This window comes from Balearica regulorum, chromosome 7 (assembly GCF_011004875.1).
Source record: "Balearica regulorum gibbericeps isolate bBalReg1 chromosome 7, bBalReg1.pri, whole genome shotgun sequence".
Taxonomy (NCBI): domain Eukaryota; kingdom Metazoa; phylum Chordata; class Aves; order Gruiformes; family Gruidae; genus Balearica; species Balearica regulorum.
The window spans coordinates 40,945,177-40,967,323 of NC_046190.1; the positions used below are offsets into that span (position 1 = coordinate 40,945,177).

General features: G+C 46.9%; 2 protein-coding genes and 1 non-coding gene across 7 annotated transcripts in view; all 3 read right to left on the reverse strand.

Annotated features, from left to right (window-relative positions):
* Positions 1-288, reverse strand: part of CHUK (component of inhibitor of nuclear factor kappa B kinase complex) — a 32,152-nt gene extending 31,864 nt beyond the window's left edge. The window contains exon 1 of one of the 2 annotated variants that reach the window (XM_075759056.1): positions 69-288. In XM_075759056.1, coding sequence (XP_075615171.1) covers positions 69-227 — 159 coding nt within the window. In that variant the 5' untranslated portion in view covers positions 228-288. The remainder of the gene's footprint in view (positions 1-68) is intronic. The other variant, XM_075759057.1, reaches the window with a different exon arrangement.
* Positions 244-17,017, reverse strand: CWF19L1 (CWF19 like cell cycle control factor 1). Of its 4 annotated transcripts, none has more exons than XM_075759059.1 (14): positions 16,921-17,017; positions 16,697-16,781; positions 16,117-16,195; positions 13,851-13,952; positions 12,831-13,045; positions 11,056-11,174; positions 10,398-10,482; positions 9,374-9,514; positions 5,329-5,440; positions 3,606-3,685; positions 2,497-2,706; positions 1,597-1,716; positions 591-688; positions 244-482 (listed from the first exon to the last, which is right to left on the reverse strand). In XM_075759059.1, exons 1-14 carry the CDS (start codon positions 16,941-16,943, stop codon positions 338-340), a joined length of 1,614 nt encoding a protein of 537 aa, XP_075615174.1. In that variant the 5' UTR covers positions 16,944-17,017; the 3' UTR covers positions 244-337. The 4 variants fall into 4 exon arrangements, with proteins under 4 accessions (XP_075615174.1, XP_075615173.1, XP_075615176.1 ...); XM_075759058.1 differs by having other exon boundaries at positions 13,851-13,965; positions 16,623-16,781; XM_075759061.1 differs by lacking the exon at positions 16,921-17,017 and having other exon boundaries at positions 13,851-13,965; positions 16,697-16,777.
* Positions 1,893-2,034, reverse strand: LOC142602674 (small nucleolar RNA SNORA12). The gene has a single exon (XR_012836438.1). It is a non-coding gene; the product is annotated as a small nucleolar RNA SNORA12 (small nucleolar RNA).
* Positions 17,018-22,147: the final 5,130 nt, after the last annotated feature.

A 22,147-nucleotide genomic window follows, 5' to 3' on the forward strand; every position in this document is an offset into this window, starting at 1 on the left:
CGTCAGCCGCCCCGGCCCGGCCCGGCCCTGCCCTGCCCGCCGCCCTGCCCGGCCCGGCGCCGCCCCACCTGGTGCTGGTAGAGGCAGACGTTACCGAAGCCGCCGGTGCCCAGGCGGTCGCGCATCTCCCAGGGCCCGCAGCCGCCCGCCGGCTGCCCCCGCAGCGCCGCCCCGCCGGGGGCCCGCTCCGCGCCGCCGCCGGGCCCGGGGGGGGCGCCCCGCTCCATCGCAGCCACTCGGCGCCACCGGCACTCCGCCTTTATTGCCGCGTCACCACGCGCGCGCCCGCCCGCCCGCCAATAGCCGCGCGCGTCCGCCGCCGCCGTCAGCGCCGCCGTCAGGCCCGGAGGGCGAAGTCGAAGGGCTGGAAGTCGCGGCGGAAGGCGCGGGCCTGCGCCGCCTCCTCTGCCCGCTCCGCCTCGCACCGCCGCCAGTCGGCCCGCTGCGGCAGCGCCAGCAGCGCCTCGCTCGCCAGCACCTCCCTGCAAGCACAGCCGGCGTCACCGCCGACGTCACGCGCCGGGCGTGCCGTTAGCGCCGCGCCCCGCTGAGGCCGGGGAGGGCAGGAAGGAAGGAGGGGAGGCACCGACCTGCCGAAGTGCAGCGGGAAGCGGCCGCGGATGCGGTGGAAGAGCTTCTCCCCCGTGTCCAGCTCCACGTAGAAGTACGGCGTGCCCGGCTGCGCCACCTGCGGGGGGCAGAGACCGGGAGGGAGGGGGGGCGCGGAGACCGGGGGCGGTGGTCCACCGGGCAGCGCCGCAGCCTCCCACCGGCAAAGAGCGCGGGTTTCGGAAAAGGGCCGGGGTCTTCTAACCAGAGAGGAAACTCGGCAAAACAAACCAGCCAGCCCAGTGGCCGACATCAAACTGTAACTTCCAGGGGGTGACGGAGCGCTTTCGGCTGGGATCATCCATACAGGATGCGCGCAGGGCGCAACTATAATATTTTGTTTGTGGTTTAGTTCTGCAGCTAGCTACCACCACAGAGTCACTGAAGGAGAAGGCCAGGCAGTCCTGATCAATCCGAGCTAAGTCATCCCGTACTAATACGGCTCATTTTTAGAGGAAGAAAAGCACGTGAAGAGACTACGTTCACATTTCTTGGCTGAAAAATCAGCCTCTGAGCTCACCACCATGGGCATCGATAGCTGCAACGGCTTGGAAAGAGACTAGCACGCGCAAAGGCTATTTCTTGGGGCTGCTGCAGATCAGGTCTCCCTGTCACCACTGAGCACAAATTAAAAAAAACCCTACATCACTACTGGCTCATCTCTCTGATGTAACAAGAAGATTTACTTCAAATTCTTATCCAAGGGAACCTGAAGCTACCTGATGCGCAGTGGCATAGAAAGGGGGTTGGTGTTTGGTGTCAGAAGGAATGAATTCAGCAAGCCCTACACGCAGCTAGAACAATTTTCAGATAAACAATGCATATGTTCATAGGAACTGCAAAATACGTCTGGCACATCTCCAAATCAAGTCTACAATGATCTGCCTCCAACAGCTTCACCCTACCACGCAAAGTGACCTCAGGGGGAAATGGCTGCCTAGACAGGATGGAGGGAAAGTAAGTAACAGGTGAAATCTTGTCTCATACTTGCGTGATATCGGAGTGCTCTGGGATTTCTAATAATTCAATCTGTTGTTCCTGTGCCTGTGAAATAAAGGACTCTTTGATGTCTTTGGTAGTACAGTGGTCCAATGGGACAGGAATCACCTGGAGAGGGAGGACAATGTTTCCATAAAAGGACGAAAAGGCAAAACAAACTACTTACAGAAAACAGTCAATCCATCACTGGAGCTGCTATGCTCCTCAGTACTGCTCAGCATCATCAAACAAGACAGGTGAGCACCTATCTGTACAGGCTTAAACTTACGAGATTTTTTTTTTTTTTCTGTAGGAGCTGAACAAAAAGCTGAAAACTAAAAGCTTGAAAAAGTTCTCAGCACAGCCTGCTCCATTCTGATCTCTGTGGTAGTTTAAGGCCGCTCTGATATAGTTACAGATCTGCCAAATACAGAAACCACCACAATAAACCCCGAAGTGATTGACACACAAGGACAAAAAAAAAATCAAATCAAAGGGCTGGTAGACAATGACCAGAGTTCCGCACATATCTTTGGATTTTCAGCCTATTTCAGCTACAAATGCAAGCATCACAGTTCGTGTGCCAGTGTGATACAATCAGAGCAAAGTTTTGCAACCTATCTGAAAACCTTGGGGACTTTTTAACCAGTTCTGAGCAGGAAAAGTTTTCCTCACCCATTCAACACAACCAATGCTGTGCTGCTGTAACAGGAAGAATTAAATGACTGTGGCTGAAGCAGGACGCTGGTTTTATTTTTGCTCTGGCGCTATCTGTGGGTAGGATGACTTCTCTCCATGCTCTGGGAAGTCACAAAATAAAGAGGGAAATTTGAAGGTGAGCTTTCTGCTTTGATTCATTTGCAGGTAAGTGCAAGTTTATATTCTCCCAGGGTGACACTGAAACCATACCTGTAACTGCAGATGCTGACTCCTATAGTTTCTTTCAAATAGGACATATCTCTTTCCCTTGCTTCTGAAAAATTCCTTTAGGGCAGACTTGTACTTGGTCACTTCTTCCACCACCTCCGAGGACAAGTCAACCACTGACTGATAGTGCCCGATCGGCAAAATCAAGACGTGATCAGGTAATAAGCCACCTTTGGCCAGGGCAAGATAACACTAGAGTGAAACAATGCACACTGGTTACTCACTGCAAGCAACACTCACCTACCATGCTGTAGAAATTTACTCTCTGACTGCATTGTGAGTGTCCCCCAGCCTGGCGATTTTGCCTCAGGAACAGGAAAGTGTTCTCTATGCCACTTACTAGGGATTGTGTATTAGCAATTTATTCATTACTAGAGGAATGAGAAAGAGGGGAACTGCTAAAGGATATATTTTTTTTTGAATGCCATAGAATTCCTTGCCTGCAGGAAAGCAGCTGAGTGAGCTTCACCACTGCAGCTGGAATTTCTTACTGTGACGAGAAAATCCACCTGAAAATTGTTAACTGCTTTTAAAATAAGCCCGCAGACAAACCTGTTCCTGTAGGAATTTGTGCATTATGCTATGCAGGAGCAATAACTTTAAGCAAAGTGAATATACTAATGACTGAATCTCCAAGACGTACTTCCAGATGTCAACTTTAAAGCTATCTTACCTTTTGTTTAATCTATACATAACAAAACTGAAACCAATCATCCCAGGGAGATCTGGCATAACTCCAGTGCATCCTGCTGCCACAGCAGGTCCCAGTTAACACTGAGTTCACACTGGAAAAGTTCTGCCAGATGGTAACAAAAGCAAACCACGAGGGCTGGCACAGCAAAAAGTGTTCTGGCACCAGAATCCAGCTCTGCTGCTGCAGCAAAATTGCATGCCTCATTTTTTCAAAGACTTTATCTACTTAAGTCTTTTGTAGGGGAGATGCAAAGAAACTGAAAACAAAATCAAGAGTCAGCTTCAAATAAAGTTTGTTTGGTTTTTTAAGATTGAAAATTGGAGCTTGATATTTTATATTACCATGTCTTAGCAAGATTCTGCCATCACGTAGCAAAGAACGTGCTACAGGTACTTACGTGCGTGCCGATACTAACAACCAAGTGCTTCTCAACTTCTGGGCTGGCGAGGCAGAACCAGCAGGGCCCTGTGGGCTGTGCTTTATTGGGAGAGGAAAAAGAGAAACAGGTGTTAGCACAAGGCTTATTTGTCAGAACAAGGAACAGAACAAGATCTGGAAGAGCTGTTATTTTTCCAGCCACCCTTCCCAGTTGATAAAGTGCTGAAGTTGTCAGAAGAACACGGCTCCTGGAAGCAGATCTGGTCAGAGAACTGGTGCCTCTGGGAAATTCCAGCAAGAGAGGAGGTGGCAGCAGTCACACCCTTGCCGACTGCCATTCTAATTGAAGGCTCTAATTTAATGGAAGAGCACTAATTCCAGGAATTTAATGGTTTCAGCTCACTAATAAGAAAGCACCAGCGAATTTAAACAAAAAAATCAAAGAGAGGTAAAATTACTGCATAGGTACAGACAAGGACAGACACTGTCAAACATACTTGTCAGTTCTGGCCTATTCATAACACTCAAAACACTTGGATTCACACCCAAACTGCAATACCTGAGCTGACCTTTAATATAAGTTGATGGTATTGTTAAGCTACGACTCTCCTTAGGATCAAACACTATATTCACATCCTCTGCAGGTTGTGTACAAGAATAGATAAGAAGCTTTGCAGATGCAATAAACATGACGGGGCTCTCCCAAGAACTGCAGGAAACCAAACGTCCAATTCTGAGGTTCATTTCTGAGCAGAACAGTGCAACAAGGCTCTTATAACATCAAACTCCAGAAGACCTTGGAACTTGTATGAATATGCACACTATGTCCTACATATGCACACTATGTCCTACAGAAATGATATGGGAAAACAAGAAAACCCACAGGCATTGTTTCATCAAATCTGATTGCCATTACAGCCAGTTGTGCCTCTGCAGGCATGTACAGAGCAATGACACTGCACTTGTTTCGGCATAAAGTAATTTAGCCTGCAGAACTGTTATGTGCAAGGACTATGCAAAGGGTTTGGAAATCTAATAAATAAAAACTGAACAACTTAGTCTCACGTAACAAAAGGCAACCAGACTGATCTACCAGAGGCATTTTTGAAGAATGTCTTCTTACCCACTGACAGTGGAAATAGTTTTCACAGAAACAAAAGAGGAGGCTGACGCCTACATTTGCATTTTAAGCCCAAATTTCTTTATAATCGAGAGCAACGTTTCTAAAAACATATGCTTGCAATAACACTGTCATTGAGGAGTCACAATCCTTAGAGATTTCATTTCAATTTCTTCAAGTCAGACAAACCCTAATGAGATTTACAGCACAGAAATACATTCATTAATACTTCATGAACTCACAGGACAGAAAACTGAAGTGTTTCAAGAGCTCATCAGCACCATGATCCAGTCTCTTGCAGTCCCTCGGAATGGAAACATCCTGCTTTGTGAAACTGCCTTTTGTCATGTTCAGAGGGTAAATGGCATCGGCCCAACCTCAACCCCTACAGATCCAACTAGCTTTTAAACTATACTTTCGGCTTTTCTTTCACCTATTGATTATCAGGTTTGTAGGAGAAAAGGGACCTTTCATTCCTCTGTATTCCCACAGCATCCAGTACAGCGACAGAGCACATCGGCAAGCTGACATATACAGCTCAACAGCTTGAGAAAAAATGAAGAGGGAGATGGTCCAATGCCTCAAAGGGAAGAGCCCAGGAAAAAAGCATCCACATACTTACGGGGTTTTTTGGCTTGTTTGGGTTGGGAGTTTCCTCTCTCTTTCCCACTTGAGGGACGTTTCTTTCCCTGGTGCTTGTTCAAATCAAAGAAAAACTGACAAGCTGGTTCTTCCTGTTAGAAAATGAAAACCAAACCCCTTTATAACTGCATCACAGAGAGTCACAGTATGTACAAGAATTTGCTTTTTTCTGAAGAGGTGTGTAACCACCTTTGAAAAGCTTCAACAGCAAAAGCATCAATATCCTGTAGGAGAATGAACTGAGCTCTCCCAGTAATGCAGCAGACTTTGCCTGCCTGGATACGCAGCCTCAGCCAGGGAAAAAATTACATGAAGCTGCCCCAAATCGCCACATTCTCCTATTTAGCCTCATGCTGAACATACAGAATTGCTGGATTTTATGGATTATTCAAATCTCTTTTTGACTTGACAGCCAGTACCAAAAGAACGTCTTTATATCTTAGAGATGTCTCTCAACAGACTCGCACAAAGGCTGAAGCCATTTGACTAAGTTGTCACATATGGCAAAAATGTCATTAGGAGGCTTCAATTCTGCAGAAGAAAGCACTTGGGAAGAGGAACGCAAAGAGCGGGGCTGCTCATGCCCGCTTGGCTCGGCTCCCACAGGGAAGCACAACTGCAGTGTAAAATCCAACCCAACTGCCATGTACAGCAGAAACTTCACAAGCTTTTGTGCCTGTCTTCAGTTGGATATTGAAGCTCAAAGATACATTAATTTTTGCTTCCATCAAGTTATTGACTGTTTGGTCTATTTAAAGGCTTACTGCCAGGAGTTGAACACAATAGCAAATCTCAGCCAATGATTTCCCAATCTAGTTTCTCTACATTATGTTAAGACACACAGGCATAACTATTCACACGTCTGCATTAGCAGAGTTATCCTGCAATGCTTAGAGGACAAAACACGCTCTGCGCAATGAACATAAGCCACTTGTCTGATGATCTGACAAAACAGTACCCAACACCTAGCTCACCAGCATCGAGGGATACAGTGGAAATGCAGTATCAAAAAAAGGTAGCACCTGAGTAGCCATCAGTCTAAGGGAGAAAACTGGGGGCCAACTGCAAAGTTTATAGTCGACAAGCTCAGAAAGAACAAGACTATGCATGCAGAGGTGCCCACAGGGGACAGTCCTGACAAGCAAGCAGATCTAACTACAGCGTCACCATGCAGACCTGCAGGAAGAATCACAGAAGGGTTTGAGTTGGAAGAGACCATTTAAGCTTGTCTAGTCCAACCCCCTGCAATGAGCAGGTTGCTCAGAGCCCCGTCCAACCTCACCTTGAATGTTTCCAGGGAGGAGGCATCTACCACCTCTCTGGAACCTGTGCCAACATTTCAACACCCTCAGCGTAAGATTTTTTTCTTATATCCAGTCCGAATCTACCCTCTTTTAGTTTAAAACCATTACCCCTTGTCCTATTGCCACAGGCCCTACTAAAAAGTCTGTCCCCATCTTTCTTGTAAGACCCTGTCCTGGTTTTGGCTAAGAGACAGTTAATTTTCACCAGAAGCTGGGATGGGACACAGCAGGACAGGTGACCCAAACTAGCCAAAGAGGTATTCTATACCATATGACATCATGCTCAGCATAAAAGGGTGCTAGTCAGGGAGGGGCAGCACAGCTCCAGGACGGTCTCTACACCGCAGCCGGGGAGAACGGCCCTACCTGGAGGCTCTGGCAGAAAGCACCAGGGGAGACTCGAGGTCGACCCCTGGGGTTTTGGAGTCGTGGATACAGAGGATCCGAGGCCTGCTACACTCCAACTGAAAAAGAGATGTTGGCAGCCTACGAAGGGGTTGGAGCTGCTTCAGAGGTGGTTGGTACCAAAGCACAGCTCCTCCTGGCACCCCGACTGCCAGTGCTGGGCTGGATGTTCAGAGGGAAGGTTCCCTCTACACACCATGCAGCTGATGCTACGTGGAGTAAGTGGGTCACACATCACACAGTGGGATCAAGTAGGAAACCCCAGTCGCCCAGGAACCCTGGAAGTGATCACAGACTGGCCAGAAGGCAAAGACTTCCGAATGTCACCAGAGGAGGAGGTGACACGCACTGAAGAAGACCCAGCATATAATAAACCAGCAGAAGATGAGAAGCCATATGCCCTGTTCAGTGATGGTTCCTGTCACATCGTGGGAAAGCATTGGAGGTGGAAGGCCGCTGTATGGAGTCCTACATGACAAATTGCAGAAGCTGCTGAAAGAGAAGGAGAATCAAGCCAGTTTGCAGAGGTGAAAGCCATCCAACTGGCTCTAGAGAACTGCTGCTGAACAAGAACAGTGGCCAATGCTCTGCCTCTCTACTGACTCATAGATGGTGGCCAATGCCCTGTGGGGGTGGTTACAGCAATGGAAGCAGAGCAGCTGGCAGTGCAGAGGCAAACCCATCTGGGCTGCCCCATCGTGGCGAGATATTGCTGCCCGGCTAGAGAAGCTGGTTGTAAAAGTACGTCACGTAGATGCCCCCATACTCAAGAGTCGGGCCACTGAGGAATATCACGACAACCAGCAAGGGATCAGGCTGCTAAAATTGAAGTGGCTCAGGTAGATTTGGACTGGCAACATAACGGTGAATTATTTCTAGCTCGCTGGGCCCATGACACCTCAGGCCATCAAGAAAGAGATGCAACATATAGACGGGCTTGTGATCGAGGGGTGGACTTGACCATGGATGCCATCTCACAGGTTATCCATCAATGTGAAACATGCGCTGCAGTCAAGCAAGCCAAGCGGGTAAAGCCTGTCTGGTGTGGAGGACGCTGGCTGAAATATCAATATGGGGAGGCCTGGCAGCAACTGGCGCCCAGCAACTTCCTTGAACTTGACATCTTCAACCTGCAGACTGCGGGCACGGGCCCTGCCAGATACACCAGCCACGAGCTCCGGATACAGCTGTAACAATCCAACAGCACACACCATCGCTCCTGCCCAGAGAGACTGTTATGACAGCTGGAGCCCAAAGTCAGGATTAAATGAACTCAGACATCATAGAGGGATGGCCTACAGACTAAGGGAATGATATCTGTATGTGTGTATATATATATATACACACCAAAAACAGGGAAAGCGGTGGTGATTAATTGGGAAGTGTAGGATCTGGGCATGATGTCGATGGTATAGAATTAGGGGTGGATAATATCCTGGTTTCAGCTATGGTAGAGTTAATTTTCACAAGAAGCTGGGAGGGGACACAGCAAGGACAGGTGACTCAAACTAGCCAAAGGGGTATTCCATACTATATGATATCACGCTCAGCATAAAAGGAGGATAGGTGGGGATGGGTGGCATGGCTCCAGGACGGTCTGAATGCACGATCGGTCTTGGGTGAGAAAACTGCATTGTGTATCAGCCCTCCTGTATATTCTAACTACTGTCGTCATCGTTGTTCTTTTCCTTTGCTGTCCCAGTAAACTGTCCTTATCCCAACCCACGAGTTTTACCTTTGTCTTCATATTCTCCTCCCCATCCCACTAGGCGGGGAGGGGTGAGCAAGCAGCCACGTGGTGCTCAGCTGCCAGCTAGGGCTAAACCATGACAGCACCCTTTAAGAACTGAAAGGCCACAGTAAGGTCTCCCCGCAGCCTTCTCTTCTCCAGGCTGAACAACCCAACTCTCTCAGCCTGTCTCCACAGCAGAGGTGCTCCAGCCCTCGGATCATCTCCGTGCTCTCCTCTGGACTCGCTCCAACAGCTCCATGTCCTTCTTGTCCTGGGGACCCCTGAGCTGGACGCAGCACTGCAGCGGAGTCTCACCAGAGCGGAGCAGAGGGGCAGAATCCCCTCCCTCGACCTGCTGGTCACGCTGCTGGGGATGCAGCCCAGGACACGGCCTAAGAAGGGGCAAACTGTAACAAACTCCCATGCATTGCATCTATACGGTTTGGTTTATGCAAATAGTTTACACAGAACCCTGAAGTGTTTTGGACAGGAACATTCCAACATTAAAGGTAAACACTGTTCTAAGCTCCCTGAACACAGAGAGCAAAACCAGAATGCACACATGAAGGAGAATGCAGCAGTACCTCTGCACACAGGGGTGCTTTGGTCTTCTGTGCCTCTTTCCGTAATTTTTGGTATGGGTTTTCGGTGACATCCTGTGGCTGTTTCACCAGCTCTGCAGGGTCCATCAAGCTCATCGGCACAATGCTGAAGGCATAGAGATACTAGAATGAAAACAAACAGCTCAAATGTAAGCAGCTTTCGCCATGACTGAACTCTGAAGAGGTCAGCTGTGAACTAAGCCACCCTGAAACGACAACACACCACTTAGCACTGCAAGAACTCAGCAAATCAGTGTTTAAGCTAAGGCAGGACATGAAAAACGCTCCCTGTGCCAGTCTCCTACCCAGTGCAACCAAGAGTTTATGCAATGCTTCCAAGTGGCTCACTCCTTTCACATTAAGGAAAGATCTTTTTGAAAAGCAGCAGTGTATCATACTTGAAAAAGGAATGACCTTGATCCTTGCCTGTTTCCATGTCTTCTATCTGTCCAGAACTCCTGGACCTTTTTTTGTTACCAGGTCTGGTTCCTATACCTTCTTAACCACTAGTAGCCTGTCCTTCTATACCAATATTCTCTAACTTTCTTAAGGGGAGAAGAGAAACAAGTTTTTTAAAAAAAAACAAACAAAACCCCAAGAAAACAGCCCCTTCCCACCCCAGAAGTTAGTTATTTTCAGTGATTTGTAAGGGCTCCTTCGGAATTTTGCTTCCTTCCTAAAGGAGGCCATGCAAACAGAAAATACATAAAGCAGCTAGGGAAGAAGAAGGAAGGGCAGCTTTCTAACCACTTTCCTCTGCAGCTGTCTTCACAGCTACATGCCATTTGACCAAGCAGAGAAGAACAGCGGTGCCTCAGAACCCATCTTGAAGCCCTTATCCTTCTGACATAATGGGCAAATGGTATCTGTTACTCAATTGAGACAGATAACTCCACTTCAGTCAAGCTTTTAAGTGATCAATGCTGTCCTCTAGCTAGCCAAAGCTGGGCTTACTGGCCTATTACTTGTACTCGAGAAAAGATGAAAGATTCAAGAGTGTCAGTACCTTTTTCTTGCTTGTATTGCCAACATCAGCAAGTGCGATAAACCTGCTCACGTGCTGTGGGGTCTCCTGTAGCACTGTGTGATTTCTGTAAGGAGGCAAAACATGATTGTACTGCCATAGCAACATAGAAAAAGACAGTGGGAAAATCATGTGTCGTCCATGAAGCTACTCAGACAGCACGTCAGCCACATACAGTTTTCGACCAAGAACAAGGAAGCTGGAGGACAGACTCAGTCATGAAATCTAACAGCAAACAGCTGCACAGACCAGAATGGCATCTCACTGCAGTCCAAATACAGAGATGAGAGGACAATTCATTAGTCTGAAAACAGCTACACCTTTAAAGTCTTTCCTGTGGCAAGGATAATAATCTTACCCAACATTAACACGACAACCTTAGTTTTATCTGTAGGTTGTTCTGACACCTACCTTATGTCACTAGTCACATTTTATACACAAAGTTATGACTGGAGACACCAGTCTCTTCACCACACAAGGCAGCAGGAATTATGGTAATAAGATGCATCTGAGAAACAATCTTGACCCTGTGTTGGGGCTGGATGACTTCATAAAATTATTTTTAAAGTTGTCCTCATGTGTTCTTTAAAAATTGAACTCTTACTAGAAAATAAATGAGATGTCACATGGTCTTACAAACCTGTAAGGAAGTCTTTCATAATAGGCCTTCTCCAGGGCAGCAAAGTGGTACCTTGGTTTGAGACTTGCAGCTAGATCAGATACTAACTTGGAGCCACATTTCTTGGTATCTATTTCTCCCTACAAAATACAAACCAAGTTTTATTTAAAAAACCCTGTCAGATTGCAGTGAAAAGAAACACTTTTTATACAGAACTGCATGCTGGAGATGTAGAGACTGACTTTAGCGGTCACCATTTGCTGGAAGTGGAAAAAAAAAAAAAAAGAGTCAAAAGGGCTCAATCCCTTATAGTCACCCAAAGCCTACTCAATTATTCCATTCTGTGTGCTCTGGGTTTGCATCCAGTTGTTTCATCAATCCAAGTTTGTCCTATTTTCCTTCTCTTGGTCTTGTGAAGCCAGGGCAGCACAGAGTGAGTTTCACAAACACCAACAGATGTCAGAAATCATTAAGACAAGTTTTGATCACATGGCCATAGTGCCAAAGTTTTAGTGCATGAGTCAAGGAAATAGCTTGCAGCAGGCATGGCAGAGGGGAGCCCACAGGTGTCTGCACTGAGGGCTGGCTGCTTCCAGAAAGTGGCCAGAGCTATGCAGCCTCTCAGGAAAAGGAAACCCACAGACTCCTCCAGGGAGTCAATTCTCATCCATGTGATTTAGCAACGCATACCGCTTTTGCTGAAAGAGAAACTACATGTGACAAAGAGCAAGAGATCTGATTGTTCATTCCTCAAACTTCCCGCTTTGAGTGACAATGTTTCAGGGTCTGAGTGCACAAGGGAATCTCCAAAACTTATCACTGAAATCCTCAGGTGATAAAATACACACTCCAACAAGATGCGTATTTGAATATAATCACTATTAATACACTCCTCTGTTAATTCAAGTCAGTACATGCTCAGAAAATTCATGCCAAGGGAAGCTAGGTGTGGAATGATACACTGAACTACTACAGAGAATCACCGTGGGAATTTGAGACCTGAGTTTTCTTTTTAAGCCATAACACCCCTACAACTTGTTTCTCTCCAACTCCCGAGGCTAGAGGGGTTGGTTTATTTGGGGGGGCGTGTGTGTGGGGGGTGTGTTTGTGTGGAAGATAAGGGAGGGTTCTTAATGCTTTTAGACTGAGAATAATACCTCTTTTTGGATGTTGGAAGATACTGAGAGGAAGCAAAAAGCGTACTTTTGCCATGGTATGTGGCCTTGCTCTCCAGGAAGATTTCAGACCACCTGAACTTATGACTGGGAAGTCACTTCTGCTGAGGAACATTGACAACAGAAAATTTGACACAACTGAAACAACATCCTCAAACTCCAGACAGAGGAAGAACCAGACCATTTAGTACGGCTGACTGATACTTGAGGAAATAAACAACAAAACGCTTAAAAAGTTTTGAAGGGGGGAGAAAGAATGACTTAATGTCAAGTGGTATGGAAGATGCTTGGAGCACAGCATTCCACATGACAGACTAGCAGCATCAGTCTACAGCTACTGCAACCAGCTGAATTCAGAGCAACATTTGTGATCAGATGAAAGGTACTGACTCTTAATTTTGCAGGCAGGGACACATAAAACCCTCTGAAGTTTCACAAATCCCCCTCCCCATTGGTCCTTCTTCTCTGAAGAACCAGAACATCTGCTGTCTGGTTTTTTACTCTCAGCTTTCTCAAGCACTTGGAGATGGCCCAATAGCCCAAATTGCTACAGCAAGCAGAAAGACAATCCTTCGTTAAATCCATCTGGAAACCCATTCCACCAGAAAACAGAACACTTACCGCACTGTTGGCAAAAGTCCCCACATCTCTGGGCCAGGGGGACGTCAGCAATATATCCACACCTTTGAAGTTTGGGGTTGATAACAAAGATGTTTTTAATTCTGTCACGTCCTTTGCGCTAAAACTGTAGGCAGGAGCTGGCTCATCCTGGGACTCGGTACCACTCAGGTATGCAATCTGCAGTCCAGAAGTACCACTGTAAAGACCTCGACGGCCTGCATCAAAACACAGGCATGCACTCAAGATGTAGACATTGCAAGTAATCTCTTAGTTGCATCACAGACAGATGACCGCATTCAGCAGTCCTGCCTTACTTCCACTGAAACTATTCTTATAGACAGCTCATTTTCTGCGCCCATCAGCTGCGGTCAAGACATGTTTTAGCAGAGCGGCTCACACCCAACCCTGCCTACAGTGAAGCAGCTGTTCAGACAACCCCCAGTCTTCTTTCCTCACTGCTATCTTGCTTCCCAAAAAAATCAATCCATATCAAAAGCTCAGTACAAAGGCTGAGTAAAAAAAGGCAATTGCAAGTACCTTTACTTGTTATGGTTTTTGTCAGGTCGCATTCTAGAAAGAAAGTAGTTTTTCCTTTTAGCTTTGCTACAGCTTCATTACCTTTAATGCAGACACTTCTTACCTCTGCTACTCCAGTACAGCCTCAGAGCAAAGCAAAATCACACTTCAAGTAGGAAACCTTCTCCATACAAAGACAGCCACGCTATGGGAATAAGATATTCTCAAAGGACAGCTTTTTTCAACCGCTCTTCCTTTTGGTTAGCAAGTTCATGTTAGACAACAACAAAAAAAAAGCAGGGTTCTCTTTCACACTTTACACAGCAGATTGTACTAGCCTTTCAACATAGAGTTCAACACCAGCCTGAACCCCATGGCAAGAAATGTCACCTTAAAACTTCCAGAAAAAAAGGAAGGGCTTTGAAGTGGGAAGATCAGAAAACGTTCATGAAAGCACCACCAGGTTAATACACATCCCTGATCACAAATCACCTGCAGCCTTACCTAAATAAGTGATGTTCTCAGCCAACTCACAGCCACTGATGTCTGGAAAATAGCGCACAGTCTCTTGGTTGTTAGCACCAAGCACGTAGGTTGGAATCGGAGCTGAGGAAGAAAACTACATGCACTCAGTCTGCTTTAATTCAAGTAGATTAGCACAAGTTCAGTCCACATTTACTAGGAATTGCAGCAGGTCCCATCCATTCCTACAGACCCCAACACCAGTCCTTTGCAGTGTGCTGAGGAGCAGTAAGCCCAGAACAAGAAACCTTCCTTCAAAGTAAGTCCCCAAGTCTGCTGTTTCCACAGACGCATATAGCACCAGCAGAGAATAACCTCTGCTTTAACTACAACTCGCTCCACTGCCTATATAAGAAGATCAGCTCTGAAATGATCCATAGCCCTAAAAATACAGGTCTTCCCTAGAGCAATGCTCACTAGATACCAGAGCACAGGGACACCTGGTGATACAGCTTAAGCTGACCTAAATTCATATGGCTATCAAAAAACTGCAAACCATTGATGTTTTAGGGGAAAAGCTCTCATTCATCAGCTCTTTAATTCACGTGGTAGAAGAACTTGCTGCATGACTTCACCTAGAAGTAGTGGATATAATAAAAAAAAAAAGCAATGGGAAGCATCAGTTTTAATTTCTCTATGGCTAGGTGATCAATAAAAATTGCTTTCTCCAAACACCAGTAAGCTGGTCAACAGTTCACCTGGTCAGCAGGTTCTACATTCTTCACTGAATAAAAATGAGCAATAATTTCCTATTTAAGAAGGGAAAGCAGCAGCAATACAACAGCTCTGCTACAGCTGTTGGCAGACTGTTGCTTGAAGTTCCAGCTCCCCCAGTCAGAAGATACAGGAGATTGCTTTCCATTGCATAGCAGAATTTGAAAACCTTATGAACAGCTTAAAACGAAAATGAAGTGACATGAATCTTGTTTGTATTTATTTGTGTATAGGTGAGGTTATAAGCTATGGATTTTTTCAATAGTTCAAAGAGTAAAGACAATTCAAGTGAGGACGAGCAAAAATGCATCAGTCCGGGGAAGACACTGCCGTTAACACCCACTCTTCTCCTTGCGCGTGCAGGACAGCTTCCTCTGGGAGTGAAGTTCAAACCAGTAATGATTCTCCTTGTTTTCTCATAGCAACAGGAACACAAGGCAGCATGCCTCACCAGAGCAAATCTTCAGCCACAAGTAGCAAATGGGACAGTCTCTGTCCAGACAGCTCACACAGACACACAAACAAGTGGAGGATAACTGGGGAGTGATGCAGCAGCAGACAGGAACTGGAAAGGAAGAATCCCAGCTCCTTTCCAGCTTGCTTCATACCAGGGGCGAGAGCCAGAGTAGCACTGAAGAGGAAAGAGGACCACTACACATGCTCGTGAGGTAGCATTTCCCTTACAAGAGGGGTGTGAAAAGAAGTCCACATAGGACTTTTCATATCCATGGCTGGGAAAATTTCTTCAGTACAAGGGCTGTGGGGATCAAGGAGGAATGGGCAGACCCTGCTCCTTTGGAAAGCCTTCTGATCTCCATGGATGAAGAACAGAGATGCTTAGCCTGCCAGAACCTCTGCTTTCCCCTTTCTCCTCGGGCCTGAATGCAGGGAGGGTAAGAACAGCATTGCTACACACTGCGGAGAGGTCTGTGGTGAAAGTGTGAAGGTGGGTGCGAACAGGGAAGCAACCAGGAATTTCTGTGAGGGAAACACCAGGAGTGGCAGAAGGGCTACACACCGGCAGGCGTGCTGGGATCCCGCAGCCTGCTGACCAAAGCCCCATGAACATCGACATACAGGTTCTCAGCCTACCCAGGTTGAGAAAACAAGGACTGCCTTGCATGGCAGCCTGACACTGTAAGGAGGCAATGGTAGGAACAGAAGTGGAGCCATAAGACACCCAGGCAAGGACAAACAAGACCCTGACACCAATTAGCAGTGTCCCATGTCTCTCCTATGACTGCAAACAGAGCTGGCCAGGTGGCCCAGGCACAGGCCTTGATGCCTAAATCATGGCCAGGCAACTCGGACACACACCTCTTTGTGCTCCCAAGTCCGAGAGCGTGGCAGAAATGAGTTTTGTTTTAAAACAAACCCATCTTTCCCTCCTGTGTGGAATTCTCCTACTTAACTGCTTTAACGTTATGCTGTTTAACTGCAGGTTCTGAAACAAAAAGCATACTGTAATGAAACAGCGAAGTGGGCCACGAAATAGTGCAATCACCAGCGCCCAGAGTGACAATGCCCCCCTTACCTTTCTTGGCTCCTGTGCGATACTCTGCCCATTCTGTCTCTGAAGTAGAGCCAAAAAAATTCCCAACACACAAAAGCATCTAAAAACATCAGATAAAGCGAGAGTTGCCACGTGACCAAAGACACAACTTTTTCTCCGATACACTACGTTGTCCTGTGACACACGGCAGCATTTTGTTTGGTATGGCACAGAGGTTCCTATATGTTTATCTGCACCTAGCGGTAAATGCGTAACAGCAACATTAAGGGGTTTAAACTTGACAAAGAGACAGTCGCTCTCCCCACCCCCTCTGCCCACAGGTGACAGCTCCTCCACCAGCCCCTTCGTGCCCGCAGCAGAGCGAGGGGTGTCACGGCCCCAGGGGGACAGGCTCAGCTCCTGCCCCAAGACCCCCTGCACACCCCCTCCACGCAGGAACTCTTCTCGCGTCACCCCGGGCAGGCTCCTGAGCTCAGCCATCCCAGCGTCCCCGGTACGGGAACCCCGCGCGGAACTGCCCCACTCACCCTCTCCCGGTGCCCCGCGGGGAGCGGAGCGGGGCACCCCGCGCCCGGTCTCCCCCAGACCCCCGAAGCCTTACGTCGAAGCGGCCGCTCTTGCCCTGGATGGCCCGGACCCGCCCGAAGAGCGCCTCCAGCCGCCCCTCCACGTCGCCACACGCCAGCCTGCGGGACACGGCACCTCAGCGGCCGGCACGGCACGGCCACGGCCGCCGCCGCCGCCGCCGCCGCCTTCTTCTTCTTCTCCTCCTCCCCCCCCCCCCCCCCCCCGCGCGGCCGCCCCGCCCCGTCCCGCCGCACTCACACGCGCAGCGGCACAGCCGACATCGCAAACGTGCTCAAACCGGAGAGGCGCCGCCGCACACGAACCTCCCGACACTTCCGGGTGCACCACCCAGAGCGCTCCGCCGCCGCTTCCGGGTGCATCGCCCAGAGCGGCTGGGTGGGAGCGAGTGGGCCCCTGAGGGAGAGCGTGCCCGTGCGGGGCTTAATGCTTAGGTTGTTGTTATAGGTTGGGGGCAATAAAGAGCCAAAGTCTTTGCCAATTAAGTTAATTTGATTTATTAAAGCAAGCGACAGCAGGCAAAACAGCGCTGGGCGGCCGGGGAAGTCTCTGCTCCCACCAACGGCTCGCACCTTCCCTCCCAGACCCCAGAGTTCTTATAGTCTTCTTAGTTCCGGCTGGTTGCACTCTGCGTCTGCGTGGCCTGTTGCTAGGTGGTCGTGATTTGCCCTCCTGTTACTAGGTGGTCGTGATTTGCCCTCCGGTGGTTGGGGGGGCAGGGAAGGTGCTCCTCTTCCTAGCAACTGAGTCCTTGACCTAAAACTTCCATATTTGGTTATTACATTTGTTACATTTAAGCTAACTATACTGCTCAACAAAAGGCCTGCAAGCTAGGTATATTGCTGCAGTTTTGTTAGTTCTGCTTTATAAGTTACTGTTATTTTACTTAACCCCTTTATTTCTTCGTTTTATGAACAAACCTATATATATGTTTATTACAGTTGTAGTGACGCTGTTTAACTTAGGGTTAACTATGCTGCGCTGGTCTCCTCAGGAGGCCAATCGATCATTGGCTTTATGGTGTAAGCTGTAACTTTGTGTACACAACACGTGGCTGGCTAATGACTGTCCTTGAAGAGAAATGAAAAGACTGATGAAACCACCACTGAGGGTGATGGTTTATTCAGAAGCAGAGTCCTATAAATGGCAAGTTGCACCCGTTCCTGGTGGGAGTCTCCGTGGGTCAAGTTCTGATTGCACTTGGAGCCCTGCGCCAGACGTGCCCCCGCTGTGGGTTGATCCCCTTTCACGTGAGGCCATGCTGGCAGGGTGAGGGGCCCATGAACAGCCATCGCTCAGTAGATCCTAACACACTTCAGGCACATTAACTGAAGGGGAGTTTAGCAGACAGGTGGGACAAGACAATCTTCAGAGATTCCTTCCCAAATGCTGCTGGTGGGTGTGATTCTGCAATTCTGAGTGGTCTGTTTTGAGTCAGTACACCTGAAAAAAATTTCTAACCTCCATGATAGTCATCCTCACATTCTTGGCTCTAGTTAAGAACCCACCCACACTTTGACTCCAGATGAACTTTTCTTTCTATCAAAAACAAGAGCATTTTTTCCTTTCACACTTGGATTTTCATAGTGACTCCCAGACACTTTGGCCACCTTTGCCCTTCTAGAACATGGCTTGCTTCCAGCGACTGCTCCCCTAACTGAAGGGAGCTGAGGGTCCTCCCTGGTGCTCACCCAATGCTGGTGGCAGCTGAAGAAGTCTATCCTGATCAATTGATGCAGGTGAATCAAAAAAAAAATTCACTCAATAGCCAATGTGACTATGAAGCAGGTATCCTTTATTGCAGCCCTGGGAGTCGCACCGGGATATTTCCACAAACGTGCATCTCAATGAGAAACAAATTGCACGTGATTTATATTACAAAAGAGTTACATATTCATTAGGTTTCTGATAAATCTAATACATATTCATTATTATTCCGGGAACTCATGAATATATGCTAATGTCCTGATACGCCTGCGCAGTTTCTTTCTCAGGTGGTCGTCAGGGGTCGTCCTCCTCAAATCTTCCTCTTTCTCCTCTTCTTCAGTGTACACAGCTGGGCGACCTCTTCTTCGTGATCTCCGTTTTGCAAGCTCAGCAACCTTGTTATCCATCCTGCCCAGATGGCCCCAGGCTTGTTGGCATATTGGGCCCCCTTTATCAGGATGCCTCAAACTTTGTGTCTTTTTTCTAGTTCATACCCAAGGACTGTTCCCTAATTTACAGCTTCTCTTATCCTGTTCCTGCATTCCAACTATTTTACTAATTGTTTTCTTTCGTACTGGAGCATGAGACAGGCGAAGCCTGAGTTTGTGGGGCCTGACTCAAGTGTTGCCAAGTTATATATTCTGTTTTAAAATTGTTCTAGGCTAATTAGTTTCCCTTATTCATTCCCCCCTTTTCATTAAAGTTGCGAATTCTTTCGTAAGAAGGCCTACAATACATTCTCTTTCTGCGGTGTTCTTTTAAAGTATTTCCCTGACTCTACTGCATGTCTTATCTTATTTAATTTCCAGTTCTCATATTCTCCTGAAGTTTGCCTGCTACACCAAAATGCACATTGTATTAATATACAAGTCAGGATTATCATCAGCCCTATAAGCAGGACAAAGACAAATAGCTGCCAGAGCCAGGTCAAATTAGGTAGCCAGGAAGTTAACTTGTGCCAAAGTTCTTCAAAACCCCATGAGGTATCGTCTTTAGTTAATTTATGCAATATTTCGCTTTGTCTACGGATTTCGTCTAAATCTGTGGAGATTCTACCGCTTTGGTCTATGTACATCCAACAGCTTATATTTATGGTTGCACAAACACCACCTTGTGAAGCTAATAATAAATCAAGGGCCATTCGGTTTTGCGTGACTTCTTTCGACAGACTAGTTGCAAGGCCCGTATTGCATCAATGGTTTTGCTCTCAATGTTTTCTATGACCGCCAAAATGTTCACTATAGATTTTTCTAGTTCACTTACCCCTAGCCATGGGAGAAGCCACCTTACAAAACTATGGAACTCAGTAAGCCTATCTGCCATAGCATTATGAGTTTTCTCTCTCCTTTGGAGGGAAGTTGTTGTTCTTTCATCCTGAGGGTATAGTTTGTCAACGATAGTAATGTTAGGAACTAAAGCCCCAAGAGTACAAGCTCCTTTCCATCCTAGGGGCAATCTCTTCAAAGCCAGTGTACCACGTAGCCAATACCATCCCGTTCCTAATGGGACGGGAGTCCGGTATAGTTCAATCTTTGAAAACCAGGATCACTCAAGGTCACATTTAAGGAAATGGACTTGTTACATGTTAAATATTCTCCTACAAAGGTGCCCTTTCCTGAACTTCCCAACCAACTATTACTCGAGGTATAATTTGCTATCAATCACATCTACCTTCCATTCCTTGTTCCGTTGGGATTAGGAATCTTTTCTAAGGGTGCTGTTGGCCCAGTAAAACGGATTTGTCCAGGAGACATTAGATGGAAGCGGAACTCCTATTAAGGATATTCCGTGGCTGTAATATTTAGGCATCTGGGTGCAGATGCCCAACAATCACTCTTATGTAAGATTTGGGTGATGTTTTGGACTAGGGAGAAGTGTAGATTTTGATTCCATCCTTCTACCTGATTGACATGGCTCAGGACTATTATTGTCACAAGTAGTGTCCAGTTGCTCATAATGTCCTTTTGATTTTTATCTTAAGGGGGGTGATTGTGGTTCCACAGTCCAGGATGCAGGGGCCTTCTTGATCCTTGACTAATGAATCCCCGCGGGCTGCTCTTTGATCTTGATTGCGGTGAAGGTTGCTAACAGCACTTGAAACGGTCCATTCCACTTCTCTTCCAAGGGTTTACCTGTGAAATTCTTAACATAAACCCAGTCCCCGGGTTTGAAAGGATGGATGGGTTGAGCTAGTCCTCTAACTCGTGTTGCTAGAAGAGTTTGTTCGATTACATTCAAGTGTCTCTGTAAACTAATTAGGTACTGATACAGGTATCCTTCACCAAGCTGGGTAAGATTCTCCCCTGAATATTGCAATTGATACGGCCTCCCATATAAAATTTCAAAGGGGCTCATATTTTCCTTCGATCTCGGTTTTGTCCACATTCTTAGTAGGGCTAATGGGAGGGCTTGATTCCATTGCAAGTTTGTCTCTTGACAAATCTTAGCTAGCTGTTGTTTGAGTCAATGGTTCATTTTTCCGCTTGGCCACTAGCTTGTGGTCTGTGAGGGGTGTGTAATTGCCAATCAGTTCCTGAGATTTTACTGATTTTTGTTACTACTTTAGCACAAAAGTGAGTACCTCTACCTGAGGATATTGTTGCGGGTACCCCAAATCGTGGTATTCTTTCATTTAGTAACATTTTCGTTACCTCTCTAGCCTTGTTGGTTCTACAGGGAAATGCCTCTGGCCAGCCTGAGAAGGTGTCCGTTAACACCAACACATATCTGTATCCCCCTTTTCTGGGGAGTTCAGAAAAATCTATCTGCCAGTGTTGCCCCGGACTATTACCTTTTCCTGTTACACCCATCCGAATGTTGTTTGACGTATTTGGGTTATTCTTTAAACAAATTTCGTGCCTTTGGGTTACTTGTTTCACAGTGGTGTACAAATTTCCACTTGCCAGTTTCTGATTTCATTGTTTATATAAAGCATCGGTACCCCCATGTGTTTTCTTATGTTCATCTAACACTCATTTCCATAACAAATGAGAGGGTACTATTATTCGTCCATCTGGAACATAAAACCATCCATCTTTTCCTTTGTTACCTTCTAAGTCATTGATTAATGTTTTTATCTTCTTTGGAATATTTATCTGGCTCTAAATCAGAACTTGGGATTTGAAGTTTACCGTCCGGAATGAAGGCTGCCATCACTTTACCTTTTTCTGCTGCCTTTCTAGCCTCTGAGTCTGCCAATTGATTGCCAATCTCTTGGTCGGTGTGACCTTTTTGGTGCCCTTTACAAGGCATAATAGCTACTTTTTTTGGAAGATCTACAGCTTCTAGTACCTTTAGAATCTCTTTTGCATGTTTAATATATTTTCCTGGAGCAGTGAGAAGTCCTCTTTCCTTCCAGATAGCACCATGGGCATGTACAACCCCAAAGGCATACTTTGAATCTGTCTGGATATTAATCTTCTTCCCTCTTGCCAGCTCTAACGCTCAGGTTAGGGCAATGATTTCAGCCTTTTGTGCTGATGTCCCCGCAGGTAATGATTTTGCTCCTATTACCTTTTGGGTAGTGGTCACAGCATACCCTGCTTGGCGTTCTCCGTGTTTCACAAAGCTGCTTCTGTCTCTATATCAGGAGTCCTCGGCATCATGGAGCGGCTCCTCTTTTAGATCGGGGTGGCTGGAATATACTGCTTCCATCGTTTTTAAACAGCCGTGAACCACCGGCTCCGAGATTTCCCCGCTAAGGAAAGAAGCTGGGTTCAAAATGTTAGTGGTGACTATAGTTACATCATCTTGTTCCACT

Coding starts and splice junctions, on each gene's coding strand:
- CWF19L1 (XM_075759058.1), bottom strand. CDS start 16,943: ATGTCGGCTGTGCCGCTGCGCGT. Junction 10,483..11,055: donor TATGAAAGACTTCCTTACAG/GTTTGTAAGACC, acceptor GCCTCCTTACAG/AAATCACACAGTGCTACAGG. Junction 9,515..10,397: donor GCAATACAAGCAAGAAAAAG/GTACTGACACTC, acceptor TTTTCATTCTAG/TATCTCTATGCCTTCAGCAT.